The following is a 20057-nucleotide window of genomic DNA, read 5'->3' as shown; positions in this document are numbered from 1 at the left end:
GAAAAAAGTATTGAACCCAGTTTGTGCATAGTTCATGATCCTCTATAAAACCAGCTTTTGTTGATTTGCCATCTTTCAGGACCCTCTTTTTTTTTTTTTTTTTTTTTTTTTTTTTTTTTTTTTTGATAAAACCATTAAAAAGTTAATTAAAAAAAAAAATGTAATGCACAAGTTTCCTGATCCAAGCAGGCAGGGAGCACAATGTTCATATATATTTTTAAAAACATACTTGAAAGTATGCTATTCCATTGTCTTTCTTCCTTTCAAAACAATCAAAACATTGATCATTTTTAAACATAAAGCAATTTTTTTTAATATATAAAGCACTCTTCAAACATCTATTTCTTTTGAGTCCATTATTTGGTAAATATGTAACTGCTACACATTAGATTAGGTATTTTTTTGTGTCTTTTGTTGTTGTTGTTGTTGTTTTTTTGTTTTTTTTTTTAAATAATATCTTCAGTGCTAGGAGTTGGGTTTAAAAATACATGAAATGGTGTGGAGTTGCTCCTCGGGAAACCCGGCTTTCCTGAGACCTCTTCCACCATGTGCAAGATAGTGACCACAAAGTTTTCGCCACTTTGACGAAGAGGAAGAAAAAAAATAACAAAAAGTACACAACAATGGCCAAAGAAAGGATAATATAACAACACTGTTCAATCCCAGAGCTCTGAAGTAGCATATCTTCATTCTGAAAATAGGTTTCTTTAGTGATGGAAGTCTTTTTTTTTTTTTTTTTATTCCTTTTAAAATTTTATTTTAAAGTTTGAATGAGAAAAAAAGGTCTGTAAACAGGTGGGAGCCAAATGATTGACTCCTCTAAAAGCAGTCTAAACCTATGTCCCAAGTGCTTGTCTCTGTTCCAGCTTGCAGGGAACCATCCATTCTTTACAAGTATCTATGGCCACAGTTCAAAAAGTTTTTTTTTTTTTTTTCCTTTTTTAAATCTTTATATCCCGAATGGAAAAATGGTGCAATACTCCGGTAATAATTTTCTTGCATTAGTCCACAATAAAAAGCTGCTAAAGGTAGGTATACATATTATTCTCCAGAGATACACAATGTAATTTAAACGCAACAACAGAGTCCTTGAGTAAACATTTACACATGAATTGTCGCTGACCCATCCTATTAATTTTTTTCAGACTTATAGGATTAGCTATGGGAAGGGTTGCTGACACTCAGTGCAAAGTTAGAAGCTAACAACAATTAAAACGTTTGACCAATGAGGAAAAAAAAGCATATACTGAGTAAAAGGGAAAAACCCCACATTGTTAAATCATTCACACACTTTCTCACATACACGTATATGTGCATATACAAGCACTCACACGTGTACATGTATGTGTGCGTGCCTGCACACACACACACACACACACACACACACACACACACATACATTCTGTTCCAACACACACAATAGTATATGAAGTTAGAAATTTTTTCCTAGAGCCTGTTTCTGTATATTGATGTCAACCTGGAAGTGTAAAATTAGACTTAGAAAGTGTTCACATTTCATTATTGGCCTGCTGGATTCAAGTATTTGCATGTTTGATATGTTTTTTTTTTTTTTTTAAACTTTTTCTATTTTGGGGGTTTTAAAAAATGACATGGAAAAGTAACCAAACAAGGGAAATGTGCATAGGCGGATCCCTGGGAGCAGAGAACAGGAAACTTCCCCTCCCTTTGCGCCACCCCCCCTCCATTTAACCTGTACTTTACAGTCATAAGTCACCATTCAGTTGCATGACTTAACTGTACCAATGATATAACCATGCTTTATGTCCTTCAGATGACTGGGTCCGCCTCTGGTAATGTGCATAATAGTCACAGGCTCATTTTAAATAGGCTTTCACTTGTCCCTCCCACCCCTTCCCCACCTTGATAAAATAACCCTTTCCAGCCCACAATCTGAAAAGTGCCCTTCATGATAGAACTATTCTAAGCAGCTTTTATACTTAAAAAAATAAAAATACAAAACACAAAACATACCATATAAACATAAGACAACATAAAACAAAGAGCCATGGAAAAAACAACCTGTCATTAGCATGTGAAACTGACCAAAGGAAGCCCATACTGTTTTCATAACAGTTCACAAGGACTTTGGCAGAGTTTCATAGTCAATATTGGACAGAGGTACTAAAAGAAGGGCTACCAGTCTGATCTATTAAAGCTGGATTTTCTGTAAAGCCCTGGACTGGAAAGGGTTATCCTTTTTTCTTTAGTGCTGATGATTGTTATTTCCATTTCATTGATCTGTTTTCCTAGATGCTCTCCCCACTGAGAAGGTCACCAGGAAGCAGAGTATTTAAAGGTGTAGGGCTTCCAATAACTCTGCCATCATCGGTGCTTGGCGGGCCCCAAAGGCTGCTGGAGTATTGAGGAACGCCACCCCAGAGCAGATCACTGCTTCCTTTGCTTCCCAGGCAGGGGGTGTTCCAATGGCCTGCATCATTTCGCACCAATCCATGAGAACTGCTTGTGGAGCCCATACGAGTCTGATTGGTTCCAGTGTTGGACTGCCAACTGGAGGTGGGTGGCAGTGGTTGGCCTTGTGCTAAGAAACGGTTTACTTCTTCTTCACCAGCAAACTCAGCTAGTATGGTAGTGTTTCCTAAGACACACCTAGAACAAATAAGAATCATAGGATAAAGTAATGAGATAACCACTCCATTTCTCAAGGCACATTTTGATTTTCAATTAAGCAGCTATGAAATTTAGTCTTAACTCATTTTACAGATGAAGAAACAGAGGACCAAACAGGGAAAGGATGTTGTTCACACACGGCTAATTTATAGTAGAACTGAGACTAAAACTGATCTCTTCTCTGTAAATGGGTGTTTAACAATGTCTTCACTTACATCATGCTACCTACCTTCCTTGGGATTTGGTATTGTTTAAAAAACCCTGATACTGTTCCACACCCACAAAAAATTTAGAGAAGAAACGTACATATGCAGAGACTTTTGAGCTTTGGCAGCTTCTTCCTTGGAACTGTATCGGACCACAGCATTTCCTTGAGTCAGGTTCAAGTGGAATGTAATTAAAGGACCATGTTGCAAACACAATGTCCTCAGTGTAGAACCATCAATCTAATTAAGGAAAAGAGATCAGGGTTATTCTATTATTATCTGTCATTTTTCTTTGTAACTAATTACTTATTTCATATCACAGTCATTTCTGCAAGTAATCATAAACCCACTAATGAACCTTCCTTTATTTTCTTTTAAATTTTAAAAATTAATTCTGAACTCGATAAACATCAATAAATTGAATATTTTTACATAAAAATATGACACAAAGGAGAGTAGGAAAAGAGCCTTTTCATGTAAAGAAAAATGAGTTAAGCAAAAACTTGACAAAATTATATAAAATTAGAATACATCAGAACAAATAAATTCAGGATTACAATCTCAATTACCCTTCCTAAAAAAATAATCTTGAAGTTATCTAATGAACTGTCTAATTTTGTAGTGCCAGTATCACTTTACAGATTCTCTATGGATGAATTTTTAAAACAATATTTTACTAACTAAAACAAACACAGAAAAAGAATAAGATCTATCTAGACATTATGGATCATTTTAAGTCTAAATCCCTTAATTTGTAGATATGGGAACAGATATTCAAGGAAGAATAAGTGACTTATCCAAAATTAGTTATCAAGCAACAAAGATGGTATTGAAACTTACATTAAGTGTTCATTTTCTCTAATTAGGCTTGTTTATAAAACATGCTATGCCAAATTTATACTTTAGAGTAACTAATAGCACTTTAATCCTAGGTTACTTAATGATAAGAGAAAAGAGAGAATTCTGGTGCCTGTATGGTTAAGGAATGGTGTTACAATGTCAGAATGATCTGATTAGTGAATTCAGTTGATATCTTCACTCTAAATAGATTAATAATTGACTAAAATTTTCCCAATTATATGTAAAGATAATTTCTTGCAGTTTACCATACTCTTGTTACAATTAGTGATGACATTCAATCTACATTAGCCCACTGCAGTTCAGGACTCCCAAGTTCAAGCAATTTATCAGTCTTAGACTCTCTGGTAGCAAAGACTACAAGCCTGTGCCATCACACCCAATATTTAAAAAAAAAAATTTCATTTTAAAGACTTGTGATTTCATTGGCATAAGGAAATCCTAGATGAGGAAGTTCCTTCTCTCAGAGCAAATCATTATCTTCTCTGTAAGTTATAATCTTAGAGAGTTAGCTGAAGCAATGACTTGCCCTGGGTCACATGGCCACTGAGTGAAGGGCATGACTTGAACTCAGTTCATTCTGTCTCTAAGACCAGCCTTTTTCTCTCACAAATGTATATGAGCATGTGTTTACTTCTGAGTATCTTTCTGATCTCAACCTTGAGAGTCTATGTTGCATTACTAGTCTCTCTACATTTACTTGTTCCCATGCACTAAAGAAGGGGCTTTCCTTGGCTAACGTGACTAGCGTACATTCTGCCTACCTGGGGTGTGAGGTTACGAAGTACCAGCCAGCTGCTCGTTCTTCCTGAACTGTCAGTGCTCCAGGCAGAACCTGCACAATGACCCCCACCCCCCCACCCCCCGATGGGGAAAACATTGTTAGAAAGGAGGACAATGGGACATGTTCATTCTGGTTTCTACCTTTACTCATAATTTATGCTATAAAATACCATGTATTTTGATATTTGGTATTTAAAACAGAAGTCTTCTTCCAAATCCTCAGGGAAATATAAAACATTTTAAAAAGCCTCAAACCTTTTAAGCAATTGTTCTCTACATACATACATATATGTATACATATATATATATGTATATATATATATATATATATGAATGATTTTTGCTCCATTCTATTGCATACAAAGGTTGTCCTGTAAAGTTGTGCATGCAATACTCATTGAGATCTTTGTAGAAGTTATAAATGTAAAAAATGAAGATATTATAAATGATTATGCAATGCCAGATTTTTTGTGACTAATCTTGACATAGAGCTAATAACAATTGCATCCTGAGATAAGGGCAGCTTAGGCTAGAAACTTCTATGTTCCTGTCATCAAGCCCCTTATAACCCATGGCTTCTAAATCTCAGTGTGGCTTTGGAGGGTCTCTAAGATACAGCTTGTGATTCTATGGTGGTTTAATAGAAACTGAAATCTTTGAAATTGGTTTGGAGTCCAAAAGTGGAGGTTGTAGAATCCACACAAAAATGCATTGTAGAGACCATGGTGAAAGGACAGAAAAAAAAGTTACATTGATTGGCCTCTGGAGGATGCTGAAATATCCTTCTCTAAGAATCACTTTAGTAAATGAGTACTAACACCCTTCCCACTTGTATTAAGAGACAAAATTCATGGCATACCAGAGGAGTAAGAACTGGTCCAGCCAAGTGGACTGGTACCCCAGGTAGAAGAGGGCTTGGTGTTTGTTAAGCCTGGAGGAGGTCTAGTAGGTGCAGTAGTGTTTCTGGGTACCTTCCACAGTTCATGAGACAGAGAGGATTGTGTGTGAGAAACTGGGCTGGAGGACCATGTAGATTTAATGTCTGACAGTTTACCTATAAAATCAGAGACATAAAACTTGCATACATACATATGAATAAAATATAATTTTTAAATCCTAAAAAGTTGTTTTGATAAGGTGAAAAAAGATATTTCATTAATATGTCAATGTCTGGAGCTTTTAAATAAACGAATATCACAATAAGTAGATGTAATATTTTGTAAAACATCTTGAACTTAAACATAATTATGAATATTGTCATTTTAATTTCATAAGCCTGTGGAAACTAAGAAAACTGTTACAGCCTATGACAACTGCTAAATTCACTTAGTTTGCTGAGTTGCCCAACCAACCATAATTTATTATAATGAAAATCATCAAATAGTTCAACTTCTGCTAACATATATCCAATAAATCACTTGAAAAGAAGCAAACACAAATTCCTTTGCAAGGTAGTTTTTTTTTTTTTTAATTATCAATTACCTTTAAGGAAATATCCTGTGGGCCATGATCTGTCATTTGTTTAACAGCCACATATTTAAAATGCTTTTAATATCATTATGTCACATAAAGCTATTTTTAAAAAAACCTATTATCAGTTATCTTATGAAATAAAAATTAGGAAATGTGAGATAGCTTTTAATTAAGATTACAACAGGGACCATGATAAAACCTCTCCTGTCCGAATGGTCCAACTCTAGAATGGAAGAGAAAACAATAACAGATGATTGCCAGTATCATTAAGCATTCATTCCGTACTATATATACTCATATAAAAAAGCACATGCACACACATACATATATATAAAATTTATGTAATAACACTGCTTACTTCATTCAATGAACAAATGAGAAAAGCAAAGCAAATTGAAAAAAAAAAGATGTCTCAACAAAGAAAACATACCAAATATGACTGTAAAGCATTTAAAAAAAAAGATATTTTGTGAATTCTTTAAATATTAAATATTATGACTAAATAAAAACATCAGATATTTGCTATTTTAAAAGCAGTATAAGATGTATAAAGAGCTTTAAGGTTTACAAAGCATTTTACATTTTTCATCTTATTGGCTCCTCAGAATATCCCTGGGAGATAGGTGTCCTTATTATTTTCCATTTTAACAGATGGAGAAATTGAGGGTCAGAGAGTTTAAGTGATACAGGGTCACATAGTATCTGAGGTAGAACTTGAATTCAGATCTTTCTGCCTGCAATTGTCTTTATAGTACTATATCCACTATAACACCTCACTGCTTAGATTTAATTCCTTTCTTTACTAAGTGACTGGTATTAAGAAACATCCCTATGTCCATCTGTTTCCCCCATTTCAAAATGAATAAAAAGGCTCAATGGGAATAAGAAAATTTGAACAGAAAGATAGCAATCCTTCCTCACTATCCTTAAGAAGTTAATTCTATTTATAAAATTTGACTAGAGAAGAGAGGGAAACGAGAATAAGTGTGTACACACACACACACACACACACACACACACACAGAGCTTACCATGTACCCGGCACTGTGCTATGCACTTTACAAATATTGTCTCATTTGTCCCTCACAATATCCCTAGGAGGTGGAGGTTATGATCCCCATTTATCAGCTGAGGAAACTGAGGCAAACAAGTTAAATGGCTTGACCAGAATCACAGAGAAAGAAAGTGTTTGATGTTGCAATTTGAACTTAGATCTCCAGAATCCATACCTAGTTGATTATATAATATGTTCAAATTTTAAAATTTTAAATCTTATGTTCCTGACATAAAATTTTGACAACATATCTCATTAAAAGGTATTGTCTATTTAAAAAACTCTGGATTCTAAAATAATAGGGAAGTATTTTAGCAAATATATATTGATATAACAGAAAACCTATTATACTTTTAGTGGTGAGAGCAAACATAGGGATTTGTTAAACTACTATCTTTCCTGGATTTCTTATGTGAAATTTAAGTGGCATTCCACTTTTTTGGGAGAAATTCTTTCTCATAATCAGCCTTATGGCACATGGGTACTAATCAAAGTCACATCTATTCAGGGAACCAGCAAAAAGATCAAAAGAACCTACCTGAGAGGCCTTTGAAGATTTTTATTCAGGAGGTACAAAAACTCTAAATGGAAGTAAAGTCCATTTTCATACCTGTAACACTAGGTGCAGATGCAATGCTGCTGAAAGAGCTACTGTAGCCAGAGGCACTAAGAGGCCAGGCACTCGATGAAGGCAGCGTGGCATTCTGAGATGATGTTGGGGATGACCCTGCAGAATCAGCAAAGAAGTAACTAAGAAAGCTGGGCAAAATGTTTATTGTGTCACCTACCCTACCTTCAGCAAGTGGAACATAAACCAGGAAAAAAAAAATTTTTTTTGATAGATATTCTGAATTCAATTGGGGACAATGTTGGGGATATTTTTAAGTTGAGTTCTATCCCTTCCACCCAGATCTATTCTTAGCAGGCAATTACTCCAAGGATATATAATTTCTCGAGTAAATTTTAATGCAAGGACTATAAGAATTTTATAACTCCTAAAGACAGATTAAAAAAAACACAACAATTTTGTATCAATCCCTTTTCCATACCACATACATAAAACTCTACAAAATCAAGACAAAAGCTTTTCCATATTAAGTTTCTATTCCAAAACACCACTTGTATGTTTTTCCTTATAAAACATTTCTATTTCTTCCAGGACCTAACATGGCTTCCATCTTTACTTCTTTTCAGTAACAAAGAAAACAATTTGTCTGTTTCAGTGTCTAAATACATTAGGCAAATTATGAAATCTCTGTGTTTTTGCTTGTGGGCTTATAATTCCGGGGACTTAGCTCACTGGTATCTGCATTTTGCTTTGGACTATGTTTTTGTCATTTAGCTTAATTAGCCTGTAGAAAATAGTAAAGGCCTTTTTTCTTTCTTTCCTTATCCTGATCTTTAAAAAAAAAAGGAGATAATCCTACTTGAGTTGTTTTTATTTTTACTTTTAAGTACCACAAAGAAGCACATATGGAACAAGATATCAAAGAGAAGACTGAAAAGTTTTATAAAAATTTGTAACAGTTCTTTGCCCTACATGTAGCATAGTGAAGGTTGTTTTTTAGAAGCCTTAATTTCTCAACCAAATAAAACATTTATATTTTTTGCTTTTCTCAAAAGGATAAGTGCATATATAAAACACTCAAAGCTGACTGGTTTAATTGTAAAATTCATGAAGGGAAAGGGTATTCATGAAGAAAGTAAGGACAGGTTGGAATCAAATTTTGGAGGGTCTTGATAACCTGGCTAAAGAATTTATATTTTACTGCGTGACTAATGGGGAGGAACTGAGCTTTTGAGCTTAGAATTGACATAATGGACCTTTACCCAGAAACCCTTGATAGCATTGTGAAAAACAGGAAACAGGGCCTATAGGAAGAAAGAAATAAGTGGAAATAGAAGAATATACCAGTTAGTAGGGAGACACAAAAGAAAATCATGTTAGTATAATTAATATGATTTCATTCAGTCTCAAATTATCTGTGAAGCTGAAAAGCAATAACTGTGACTTAACAGATTTTTGTTTCGCAATAACTCCATTTCAGGGTTCCCCAAATATGGAAAAGTTAATTGTTTTGTATAATCTTTTCATTTCTCTCAGGAATCTACACTAGGTTCCTGAAGTGTAATGAAACAAACTCAGAGTAAGCAAGTAAGTGTTCACACTGATATCTGCTTAGTATTAGCAACTACATTATTATCATATGCCCAGATCTTTTCTTTTTGGGGGGAGGGACATTAAAAATTCCTAAATGGAAATATTTGAAAATACTTCCATCCTCTAATATAAGGAAATCAATAAAGCTATTAAAAATATAACTGGCAAGTACTTTTCAGTACTATTCAATATAATACTAATGATAACTTTATGCATTTCAAAAATAGAAAAAAAAAAAGACCAATTAGACTACTCAACAGAATAAAGTAAATTCAAGAATAAATTGATATTTGCCCTAAAATCCACACTCCTGATTTCATTTTATCAGGTACAAATTAAGTTAAAAAAAAAAAAAAAAAAAAAAGGCTGTTAGGGGCCTTATCCAATCTAAGCCTGGAGAAATTTAGTGACTTGGCTAAAATCATAATTAGTGGCAGAAATGAGGGTATGACAGATTTAATGCAATATTGCTCATTCATAGATGCTTTAGATGCACACTAAAACACACACATTGAGAAAAGATTGATTTAAAAAAAAAAAAATTGAATCTCTAGACACATTTCTCTAAGTTGCCATACAACTGACTGTCGTTTGTCACAAACTAAGGCACAGCACTGCTTGCAATTTAGCCAAACTTCTAGAGGCACTTCCCCACTCTTAATACCACCAGGATTTGCTCTGTAAGTGTCAAGATCTAGTGCAAGGGTATTAAATCTGGGGATAAAATTCAGGGGCAGTCAGTGAACTTGGATGGGAGAAAAATTTGACCTATTCTCCACTAATCTCTAGCTGAAATTGAACATTTCCTTCAATTATTTAAAAATATTCTGAGGAGTTTATAGGTTTTGCCCAATTTCTGAGGGGTCCATAACACATACAAAAGGTTAAGATCTTCTGATCTAGAGACATAACACTAAATATCCTAATCAACTCTGGGGATCAGTAGACTTCTCTCCATCCATTACTGGCATACCCCTCTTTTTCTTCCCCACATGCTAAAGAACAAATATCTGCCTGCATTTTTCATGTGCTCTCTTCCACTGCATCATCATTAGTGTCTTATACAGTGTACCTTATATAGTAACTCAATTCATCCTCACAATCATTCCATGAAGTAGACATTATTTTATAGATGAGGAAACTCAGGTAACAGAGAGACTCGATAACTTGCCCAGCTCACTGGGCCACTGAAAGTTTCTGAGCAGTGGAGCAGTGTGACCACATCTGAGACTCTCCCAAAAATCTGTCTGAAGTCATGTGGAGGATGAGCTAGATAATGGAGAACCTGGTGGTAGAGGGACCAGGTGTGAGGCCATAAAGTTCTCAGAGAGGCCTGTGAGTCGGTGAGATTTCATCTCCTTTTGGCTTTGAAATTCATATGCTTAAAATGAAGGTAGCCTAGCTGTACCAGATCTAAAACTAAATAAAGCAGCAGTCATCAAAACCATTTGGTACTGGCTAAGAAACAGACTAGTTGATCAGTGGAACAGATTAAGTTCACAAAACAAAATAGCCAATGATTATAACAACTTAGTATTTGACAGACTGAAAGGCCCCACATTTTGGGATAAGAATTCACTATTTGACAAAAAATGCTGGGAAAATTGGAGACTAGTATGGCAGAAAGTAGTATAGACCCACACCTAACACCGTATACCAAGATAAGGTTGAAATGGGTTCATGATGTAAATATAAAGAATGATACTATAAACAAATTAGAACATAGAATAATTTACCTCTAAGATTTGTGGCGGAGGAAATGACCAAAAAAGAACTAGACCAAAGAAGAACTAGAGATCATTACTGATCATAAAATAGATCATATAGATTATATTAAGTTATAAAGTTTTTGTACAAAAACTAATGCAGACAAGATTAGAAGAGAAGCAATAAACTGGAAAATCATTTTTACATCCAAAGGATCTGATAAAGGCCTCATTTCTAAAATATATAGAGAATTGACTCAAATTTATAATAGTTCAAGCCATTCTCTAATTGATAAATGGTCAAAAGACATGAACAGACAATTTTCAGATGGAGAATTTTAACTATTTGTAGCAACATGAAAAGGTGCTCGAAATCACTATCAGATCAGAGAAATGCAAATTAAGATAACAGTGAGATACCACTACACACCTATCAGATTAGCTAAGATGACAGGAAAAGATAATGACAAATGTTGGAGGGGATATAGGAAAATTGAGATACTGATATATTGTTGGTGGAACTGTGAACGGATTCAACTATTCTGGAGAGCAGTTTGGAACTATGCTCAAAAATTATTATTATTATTATGATCCAGCAGTGTTTCTACTGGATTTATATCCCAAAAAGATCTTAAAAGAAGGAAAGGGACCCACATGTGCAAAAATGTTTGTGGCATCTCTCTTTGTAGTGGCAAGAAACTGGAAAATGAGTGGATGCCTATCAGATGGAGAATGGCTGAATAAATTATGGCATATGAATGCTATGGAATACTATTGCTCTGTAAGAAACAACCAGCAGGATGATTTCAGAGAGGGTTGGAGAGCTACATGAACTGATGCAAAATGAAATGAGCAGAACCAGGAGATCATTATACACGGCAACAATAAGACTATCGACGATCAGTTCTGATGGATGTGGTTCTCTTCAATAATTAGATGATTCAAACCAATTCAATTTGTGCAGTGATGAAAAGAACCATCTACACCCAAAGAGAGAACCATGGGAACAGAGTGTGGAACACAACATAGCATTCTCACTCTGTTGTTATTTGCTTGCATTTTTTTCCCCTCAGTTTTTCTTTTTCTTTCTTCTTGATTTGATTTTTCTTGAGCCACAAGATAACTGTATAAATTTGTATACACACATTGGATCTAACATGTATTGGAAAGGGGGGGGGGGGAAGAAGGGGAAAATTTGCAACAAAAGATTATGCAAGGGTCAATGTTGGAAAAATTACCCATGCATATGCTTTGTAAATAAAAAGCTTTAATTAAAAAAAAAAAGAAGAAGAAATTTGTATGTTTAGACCCTAGAATACTTAGATAGTACTTACATCTGGTGTCCCTTTTCCTATCCATTATGACAAGTTTCTTCCCAAGTTTGTTGAATTTCCTGTAATAGTTACTTTGGCAGTCAGTTCTTTTTCAATGATGACAATCAAGATGAGAAGAGCAGTTTCCTTTTTTTGTTTCCATTTGAAGAATAAAATTATTATCAATAAAAATTCAATACCTCAGGTGAGGAAATAATAAAGCTCCTGCAGATGACTATAGCAGAAGTCCCCTAATTTTTTTTTTTTTCAGCCTCTGCAACATCTGTGATTACTGCTGGATTTGCTATTCATATCCTTCTGGCTGCAGTCAGAAGCTGTTGTCTATGATTTTATTCTTCCCGAAATCTCTACCACTTTTTCCTGATTCTACTGAATTTCCAGAAGAACCTATATTCTTTTTTTTTTTTTTAATAGTTTTTAATTTTCAAAATATATGTAAAGATAGTTTTCAACATTCACCCTTACAAAACCTTGTAAAGAATCTATCTATATTCTTGATGTAATACACTTTCCCTTTTTTCTAACCTGTTATTTTTGAATTTTAATTCCCCACTATAATTCTGAAATCTACTATCTAATTATGAAATAGAAATGACTTTGAAATTTAAAAAGGTGTATTTTCCTACAGTAATAAAATAGATTTGTTGATGGATCTGAATGTTGCATCCCACAACCAACCTTAGCTATTCAGTAAGCAATTTAGTAGTTACTTATTAAAGTCTCACTACATGCATAAAAGTAGGAAACACACATACAAAAAGGGTTGTCCTTGTCTTTTAGGAGTTTATATTCTACATGGAACGAGGGACAGAATACATCATGTAAACAGACAGCTATGTAATAATTTCAGGCAGGCTAGATCACCAACATAAGGGACTCAGGATAGGATTCTTATAGAAAGTAATACCTGAGTCTTGAAGGAAACTTAAGAGTTCTAAGAAGAGGGAGTATATACAAAAGCATTGGAGGTGGAAGTAGAATATCAAGTAGGGAATAAAAAGTGTAACAATTTGATTGGAAAAGAGCATATGAAGGAGTAATGTGAAATAAATCTATCTGCAGAATGATAAAATTCCTTAGTTATCACAACTTCTAAGTCTTAGAGGGGTTGAAATATATATTGGTGGGAAGAAATACTTCACTGATAAAACGAGATTATATCTCACTTCCTCTTCAAAGAGAGTAGTTTCATTTTTTAGGGGATGAATTTAGAATAAATTATTTAGCTCCATCACTGCAATTATCTTTTCTCTTTTATTTTACATTCATTCTACTCTCCAACTTTGTATCACAAAATCTTTCAATCTTTTTCCTTGAAGCATTTCATTCATTCTTTTAAAGCACATTTAATTCTCCTTAAAAATCAAGAGAATGAAAAATATTCTTTCAGTCCTTTCATCTTTTTTAGTAGAATGACTAAATTCATTTCATACCCAGACTTTAACTGATGCTAGAACAAACAAATATAGCATGATCTCTTTAGGCCCTGGGAAAATTCTTTTCCTCCAAATTTGATGAAAACAGATTCTCAGGGTTTCTGTTGCTTTTGCAGATGTCATTTTCACCATGACAAACTGTGCCTCCCACACAATGGACACTTTTCTAGCTTTTTTCCCTCTCAAAAGTGTTGTTTGCTCAGATGTGTTAGACATGCAACTAGTACTTAACATCTTAATGTCAACAGAGGCCAAATTCTACTATCTTCTGCAAGAAAATTTAATAAAGAATTTAAACTTCTGGTTATTTCTTTGTTGTAAGTCATGCCTCTTCACGGAACTGAGATCTTATTTTTGCTTTTAAAGAGCTAAACGAGATATTGAGTAATACTGACTAAAATTGAGCCTAAACATTGACATCATTTATCAATTATAAAATAACTTTCCAGCATATTTTTTAACACCAGGCTTTGGCCTAGTTCCAGAATCAAAGTTAAAAGAAGGATTAAAAAAAAAACAAACAATCTCAATCCTGTCATTTGGATAGTTGAGTTATCCAACATAGATAACTTTTTAAACTTTTCCTTAAATAATTCTGCAGTCAAGATCTTATCTTGTTTTTCTCATACCACTACTTTCTCATAATGGTGGACAATATGTATCTTATGGATAAGAACTGATATGGATTGTACCTGTGATTTCATGGGTGTAGCAAACTTATAACTGAAAAAAAACAAAAAAAACAAAAAACCTCTCCCAAAGCAAGTCTACTTATATACCTTCTCTTTGACTTGTAATTTTCAAAAGTTGCCAAGAGAATTGAGAGATTAAGAGACTTAACTAGGGTCACACAACCAGTTTGTTTTAGAGGCAGTACATGAACTCAAGCTTTCTTGATTCCAAAACTGGCTCTTTATCCCTTACTCCGTTCTTCTTCTTCTTCTTTTTTTTTTTTTTTTTTTGGGGGGGGGGTTCTTGCTTATAATTCTTTCAATCCTCTTATGACATGGACATGGAAAATAGCCATTTTTTTTTCTTAAAAATGTCATAACTGATTAGATTTCTTCAAATTAAAATGATTTTTCTAGGCCATTTAAAAATATCCTGTATCTCTTCCCTTTATTTCTGTCACTTCTTTGAACCTTGATTTTCTATATCCTTCTAAAAGTATGGTCACCAAAATTGGATACTATCTATACATTAAGAAGTCCCCTTTAATCTCACAGAATAGAAGGGAAACTTATTGGTGTCTGCTGATCAATCTTTTTATAATTTCTATTATTTGGCTTTTTATGTGACTAATATATTTTTTACTCATGTTAAGTTTATCAGATATATAAAAAATATTTTCTGTTGTGTGTGGTTGGGACTAATTAGGAATAGTTTGGGGAAATAGTCTAGTATACCTTGACTGTCCTTCCTCAGAGGTATCTGAACTTCTCTTTTACTGACACAGCCTGATGGGCAGAGACCTGAAAGAGGCATCTCCTCCTGAAGGCACACTATTATATTGATGACATAATATTGCTCAGGTTATATGAATCTGTGATTTAGGCCCTGGATTGAATGACCCATGTTAGGGACAAAGGGTAGGAAATTAAACTCAAGCAAATCTAGGATACAGCCCATTCAGTAAAATTCTTGTGAATATAGCATCAGAACAATTCAAGAGTGCAGAATTACTGAAACTGGCTTCTTCACAATTCAAAAGCGAATACAAGAAGCTTATTGTACATTTTGGATTTTGGAGAATTTGCATTTCCTATTTGAATATCCTGATGGACTTCATTTACTAAGTAATCTGAAAATCTGCTTCTTTTGAGTGGGGTCCAAAACAGGCTTCAGCTCTAGAAGATCCAAAGAGTAGACCCTGAGCTCAAATAACCCTGTGGAGTTCTTGTTTGAAGAATCCTACTTGATGGCAATTTCAAAGATCTCAGTAAAGATGAGTACACTCTTTATAAAGGACTCATGGAAGAAGAAGAGAAAGCTTCAGCAGAGACCTCTAAATATGCAAAGATTTGTTATCAGCTCCCTAATTGGGGTTCTAAGAAGGGGGAGGCATTAAATAGTAAGTCAGAGAATACTAAGTGGGAAGCAGTACAGAGATAGCTTTGGTACTAACTTAGAACTCAGGACAAAGAGCATGCAAGAAGCTTATGACTTCTGAGCCATTTTAGTACCATCTCTTCTCAGGACCTGAGGGATCCCTGCCTCTCTTAATGTAGCTTTCCTGGTCACCTAAAAGAATAAAAAGTCTTATTCACATGGATTCTAGGGTTTTCGGATCTGGTGGGTGCTTGAAGCTAAGAACTATTTGGGGTTATCTTTTCTATATTCTAGCTAAGTTAATTTCTTTTGTTAACTGGATTTTTAATCCAGTTTAATCCATTTAAATCGTAAATGTTTTATTTCATTCCACCATCCAACTTAATCTAACAGAGGGCTGGAGTCAGGGCTATCCTTATCAGCATTCCATTTCAAAATGACCCTGTTTCTGTTTAGGGCACCACTAAACTTTCAATTACCCAGGTTCTTAACTTTAATATTATTCTCTACAACTCTGTCATTTGGCTGCTTCTCTCTATTCATACAACCACCAATTTAGTCCAGGACATCACCTCAAGCCTAGATGTTGCAATTAGCTCCTACTGATGTTCCTGCCTTAAGTTTGCTCTCCCTGAAATGTCTTCCACAGTACTGGCAAAGTGAATTTCCTAAAGAACAAGTTCGAACTTGTCACTCTCCTCAAAATCTAATGGCTTCCTGCTGCTTCAAAGATCAAATATAGCTCATCTGCTTGGTGTTTACAATTCTTCATATCCTAATTTTAACTTATATTTCTATTATACATTATTCGTCTTCCCACATTCTATGGCATATATTTTTGCTGTTGTTCAATGGACATCCCAATTCCTTCTTCTATTCCTTTTCACTAGTTGTCATCCATGCCAGGAATATCCTCCCTTTTCACCTCCCCCTCTTAGAATACCTTGTTTGTTAAAAATCTGCTTAAATGTTGCCTTCTTAACATTTATTTTAATTTTTTAATCTATTTTTTATTATAGCTTTTTATATACAAAACATATGCATGGGTAATTTTTCAACATTGACCCTTGCAAAAACTTCTGTTTCAACTTTTCTCTCCTTCCCCTCACTCCCTTCCCTAGATGGCTGGTAGTCCCATACATGTTAAATATGTTAAAGTATATGTTAAATACAATATAGGTATACATATTTATACAGTTATCTTGTTGCACAGAAAGATCAGTTAAATGTTGCTTTTCATATAAAATTTATAGCTGCTAATGTCATGCCTCTAAAATTACCTTGTATTTATTTTGTCTACAAAGAAAAATTATCTCCTCAGACAATGTAAGATTCTGGAGGGCATGACCTATTTATTTTATTTTTGCCTCTGTAGCCTACTTAGCACATTAGCCTAACACACAGATTCTTAATAAATACTTCTTTGATTAATTCACTGATTACAGTGATTCACTTTAAAGACCTATTCAATAGAAAACTTTTCTTCATCTTAAGGACACCATTTTGTATTTGTCTCTATTGAAATTTATCCCCATTTAAAACAGTGGTTTTCTAAATTTGTTGAGGTAAAGATCATTTATAGACTTTATGAATAAATTCTTTAGGATTTATCAAACTCATCAAAAATAGATAATGAACAGAATGAGAATTTGAATGATCCCCCTAAGAAACATCCTATGCCTTCTTATGGGATTACTGGTAGATATTTTATGTGAATTCCCTAAACCTAAGTTTTACTTTAAATTCAGTTAGCATAACCAGGGAAGACCAAAACACATTATAATTTTACATATCAAATTATGGATCACAATTTATATGTCAAACTACTCTTTAAAGATAAATATATCCAATACAATGTAAACTATTCTTTTCATATAATTAGTATATTGATGGTACTATTTATACTGAGGGCAGAGTATTCTGTGTCTTAAGGGAAATCAAGTTATGCCCCTTTATGAATTATACTTGTATTGAGTGTTTATGTTCTATAATTCTAAGGCTCATTAATTTTTTTTGTATCAGATCTCAGAGTGAGACAATAAAGGGAAGCCAACTGTGTGTGTGCCAAACCTGGCACTATGAGATTGGTACAGACAACTTGCAGTAGATACTTTGGAGGATAGATTAATGTCTCTTTTTAAACAAAATTACTTGTGTTAAATATGGTGAAATTAAACCTAGAAAATGTATAAAAATGATAGTAGAGAAAAGCTGTAGCAAGAAGTCATGTTAAATATGCCACAACATGGTTAAAATAAGTGTCTTATTTACACAAGTACAAATGAGATGCAAAACAACACCACTATGATTCCTACTTTCATTGTTAGCACACTATACGGTTTAATGAAAAGTACCAGACATGCTGTACTATGCAAGAAAATAGGAAACCCTATATTAAAATTATTTTATTATAAAATTATAGTAATAAATTTAAAAACCCTAAATAGAATGTATACCATTATTTATACAGTTATTTATCCTTAGAACTAACTCAATGATATTCTCTATAAAAAGAGTTTGAAGATTATGATTTTTCTACGAACAGGAGTAAAAACATATTGTGTTTTTTCCCTTACCTCCACTTTTGAGAAGATAACGATTAACATCCTGTATTGTTGTATTAATTGTAGGTCCAGTAGGGACACTTCCTGGAGTGACATCAGGATCATTTTCAGGGTCAATATTCTGAAGTCCTTTCCATGGCACTCCAGGATGAAATTCTGTTTATGACAACCAAAGTAAGAATCTAAATAATCTAGTAATGTCATTACTTTTCAAGTATTCTGATTCTGACAAAGTACTTTAAGAAAAGTTACACTGATACCTTTTCTTTGTATGACCACAGTCATTCTCTCACTGAACACACTCTTACAAAGCAAAAGAGTGATGGAAATCATCAAATTACTTAAGCATGAAAGTGTATTTCAGTCTGTATCTATAGTAAGTCATGGACTCAAAGAGAAGTATGTTGTTTTACCACTTGTTCTTGGGGATTGAGATTGGTTATTAGAATTATTTTTTATTTACATTACTGTAATCACTGCATATATCACTTATTTTGCTTATATTTGTTCTTTCAAATCTTTCCATGTTTCTTTGAATTCCTCATGTACATTACTTCTTATGGCACAATTCTCTAATCAATGAGGAAACTCTGCTTTGAGGTTTTTGATACCAAGACTGCTATATTTGGTATCTTATACTAGTCATGGGATCACTGGATCAAAGGCTATATAAAATTCAGTGACTTTTCTTGAAAAGACTGTTTTCTAGAATGCTAATACCACAATTCTGACATTCACCCACAGTTAGGCCTGTTTTTCCATTGCCATTACAAAACTATTCCTATATGTTAGCTTTGCCACTTTTATGGTATAAAGTGATACCTGCACTGCTTTGATTTAACTTCTCTAGTCATTAGTGATTTGAAGCATTTTTTTTTCATATGATTGTTAAATGTAACTTTAGAAAAACTGTACTTATATACTTTGATTACTTATCTACTGGGAAATGGTCCTTGTTTATATGTCTATGTCTCAGTTTCCTAATATCTTGGATATCAGATTTATCTAAGAAACTTTATAGGAATATTTCTGCTCAACTTAACAGTTTCTCTTCTTAGCTAAGTTTATTTTATCTATGCAAAAATTTTTTCATTTATTTAACTAAAATGATCTTTGGCTTTTATGATCACTTTTATCCCTCACTATAAAAAAGAATTTCCCCCAGCTATAGTTGTTAAAGACACCTTCTTCCCTTCTTCTTTGTTTTCTGATGAGATCATTCCTATTTAGGTATAGTATCTATATACCATGAAAGATACTAGCCTAAATTTAATTTCTATAAAATTGTTTTCTAGTTTCCCCAGATGATCCTGATAAATGGGAAATCCTTCCTTCAGTTGTGTGTAGCCTTGAGTATCAAATTCTGGAATGTTGTATAGGACTCCTTTTGGTACCATATTTGTCTAGTGTATGTAACCAAAGCAATTTTTCATAGCTACTAATCTGGCTTTTTTGGTGCATTTCAGAGTCTTCTCATTAACTGATGAATCCTATAGAAATAAACAGAACTTGTCTCATAGATATAAACTTACAGCAGTTTTAAATAAGAATTACATATAGTGGACAGAATAAACATTTTCAGCTTTGCTGATCTCTACCAGTGACATTTGATATATTAACTCTTACTTAAATTGATTTATTATAGTATTATTAATCAAAGAGGATAAAGTAAGGCCTATAGTCTCACAATGTAGCAAAGAAATTCCCATGAAAACTCAGAGATAACAGAATATCAACATTTACAGAATTTACATGAGTTCAGTTTTTGATTTCTCTCTTCTGAA

The 20057-nt window shown here is 33.7% G+C and overlaps 1 protein-coding gene across 9 annotated transcripts in view; it reads right to left on the bottom strand.

Moving 5' to 3' along the window:
• Window positions 1-237: 237 nt before the first annotated feature.
• TNRC6C (trinucleotide repeat containing adaptor 6C) overlaps window positions 238-20057 on the bottom strand; it is a 218968-nt gene continuing 199148 nt past the window's right edge. For all 9 annotated transcript variants that reach the window (XM_074260237.1, XM_074260240.1, XM_074260236.1 and 6 more), the window contains 6 exons: window positions 18286-18429; window positions 7634-7750; window positions 5356-5550; window positions 4478-4548; window positions 2956-3095; window positions 238-2628 (listed from right to left, as the gene is read on the bottom strand). In XM_074260237.1, coding sequence (XP_074116338.1) covers window positions 2268-2628; window positions 2956-3095; window positions 4478-4548; window positions 5356-5550; window positions 7634-7750; window positions 18286-18429 — 1028 coding nt within the window. In that variant the 3' untranslated portion in view covers window positions 238-2267. The remainder of the gene's footprint in view (window positions 2629-2955; window positions 3096-4477; window positions 4549-5355; window positions 5551-7633; window positions 7751-18285; window positions 18430-20057) is intronic.

The sequence above is a fragment of the Sminthopsis crassicaudata genome, chromosome 4 (assembly GCF_048593235.1).
Source record: "Sminthopsis crassicaudata isolate SCR6 chromosome 4, ASM4859323v1, whole genome shotgun sequence".
Lineage (NCBI taxonomy): Eukaryota > Metazoa > Chordata > Mammalia > Dasyuromorphia > Dasyuridae > Sminthopsis > Sminthopsis crassicaudata.
The sequence above is the reverse complement of the archived record's forward strand: the minus strand, read 5'-3'. Positions and strand labels throughout refer to the sequence as shown.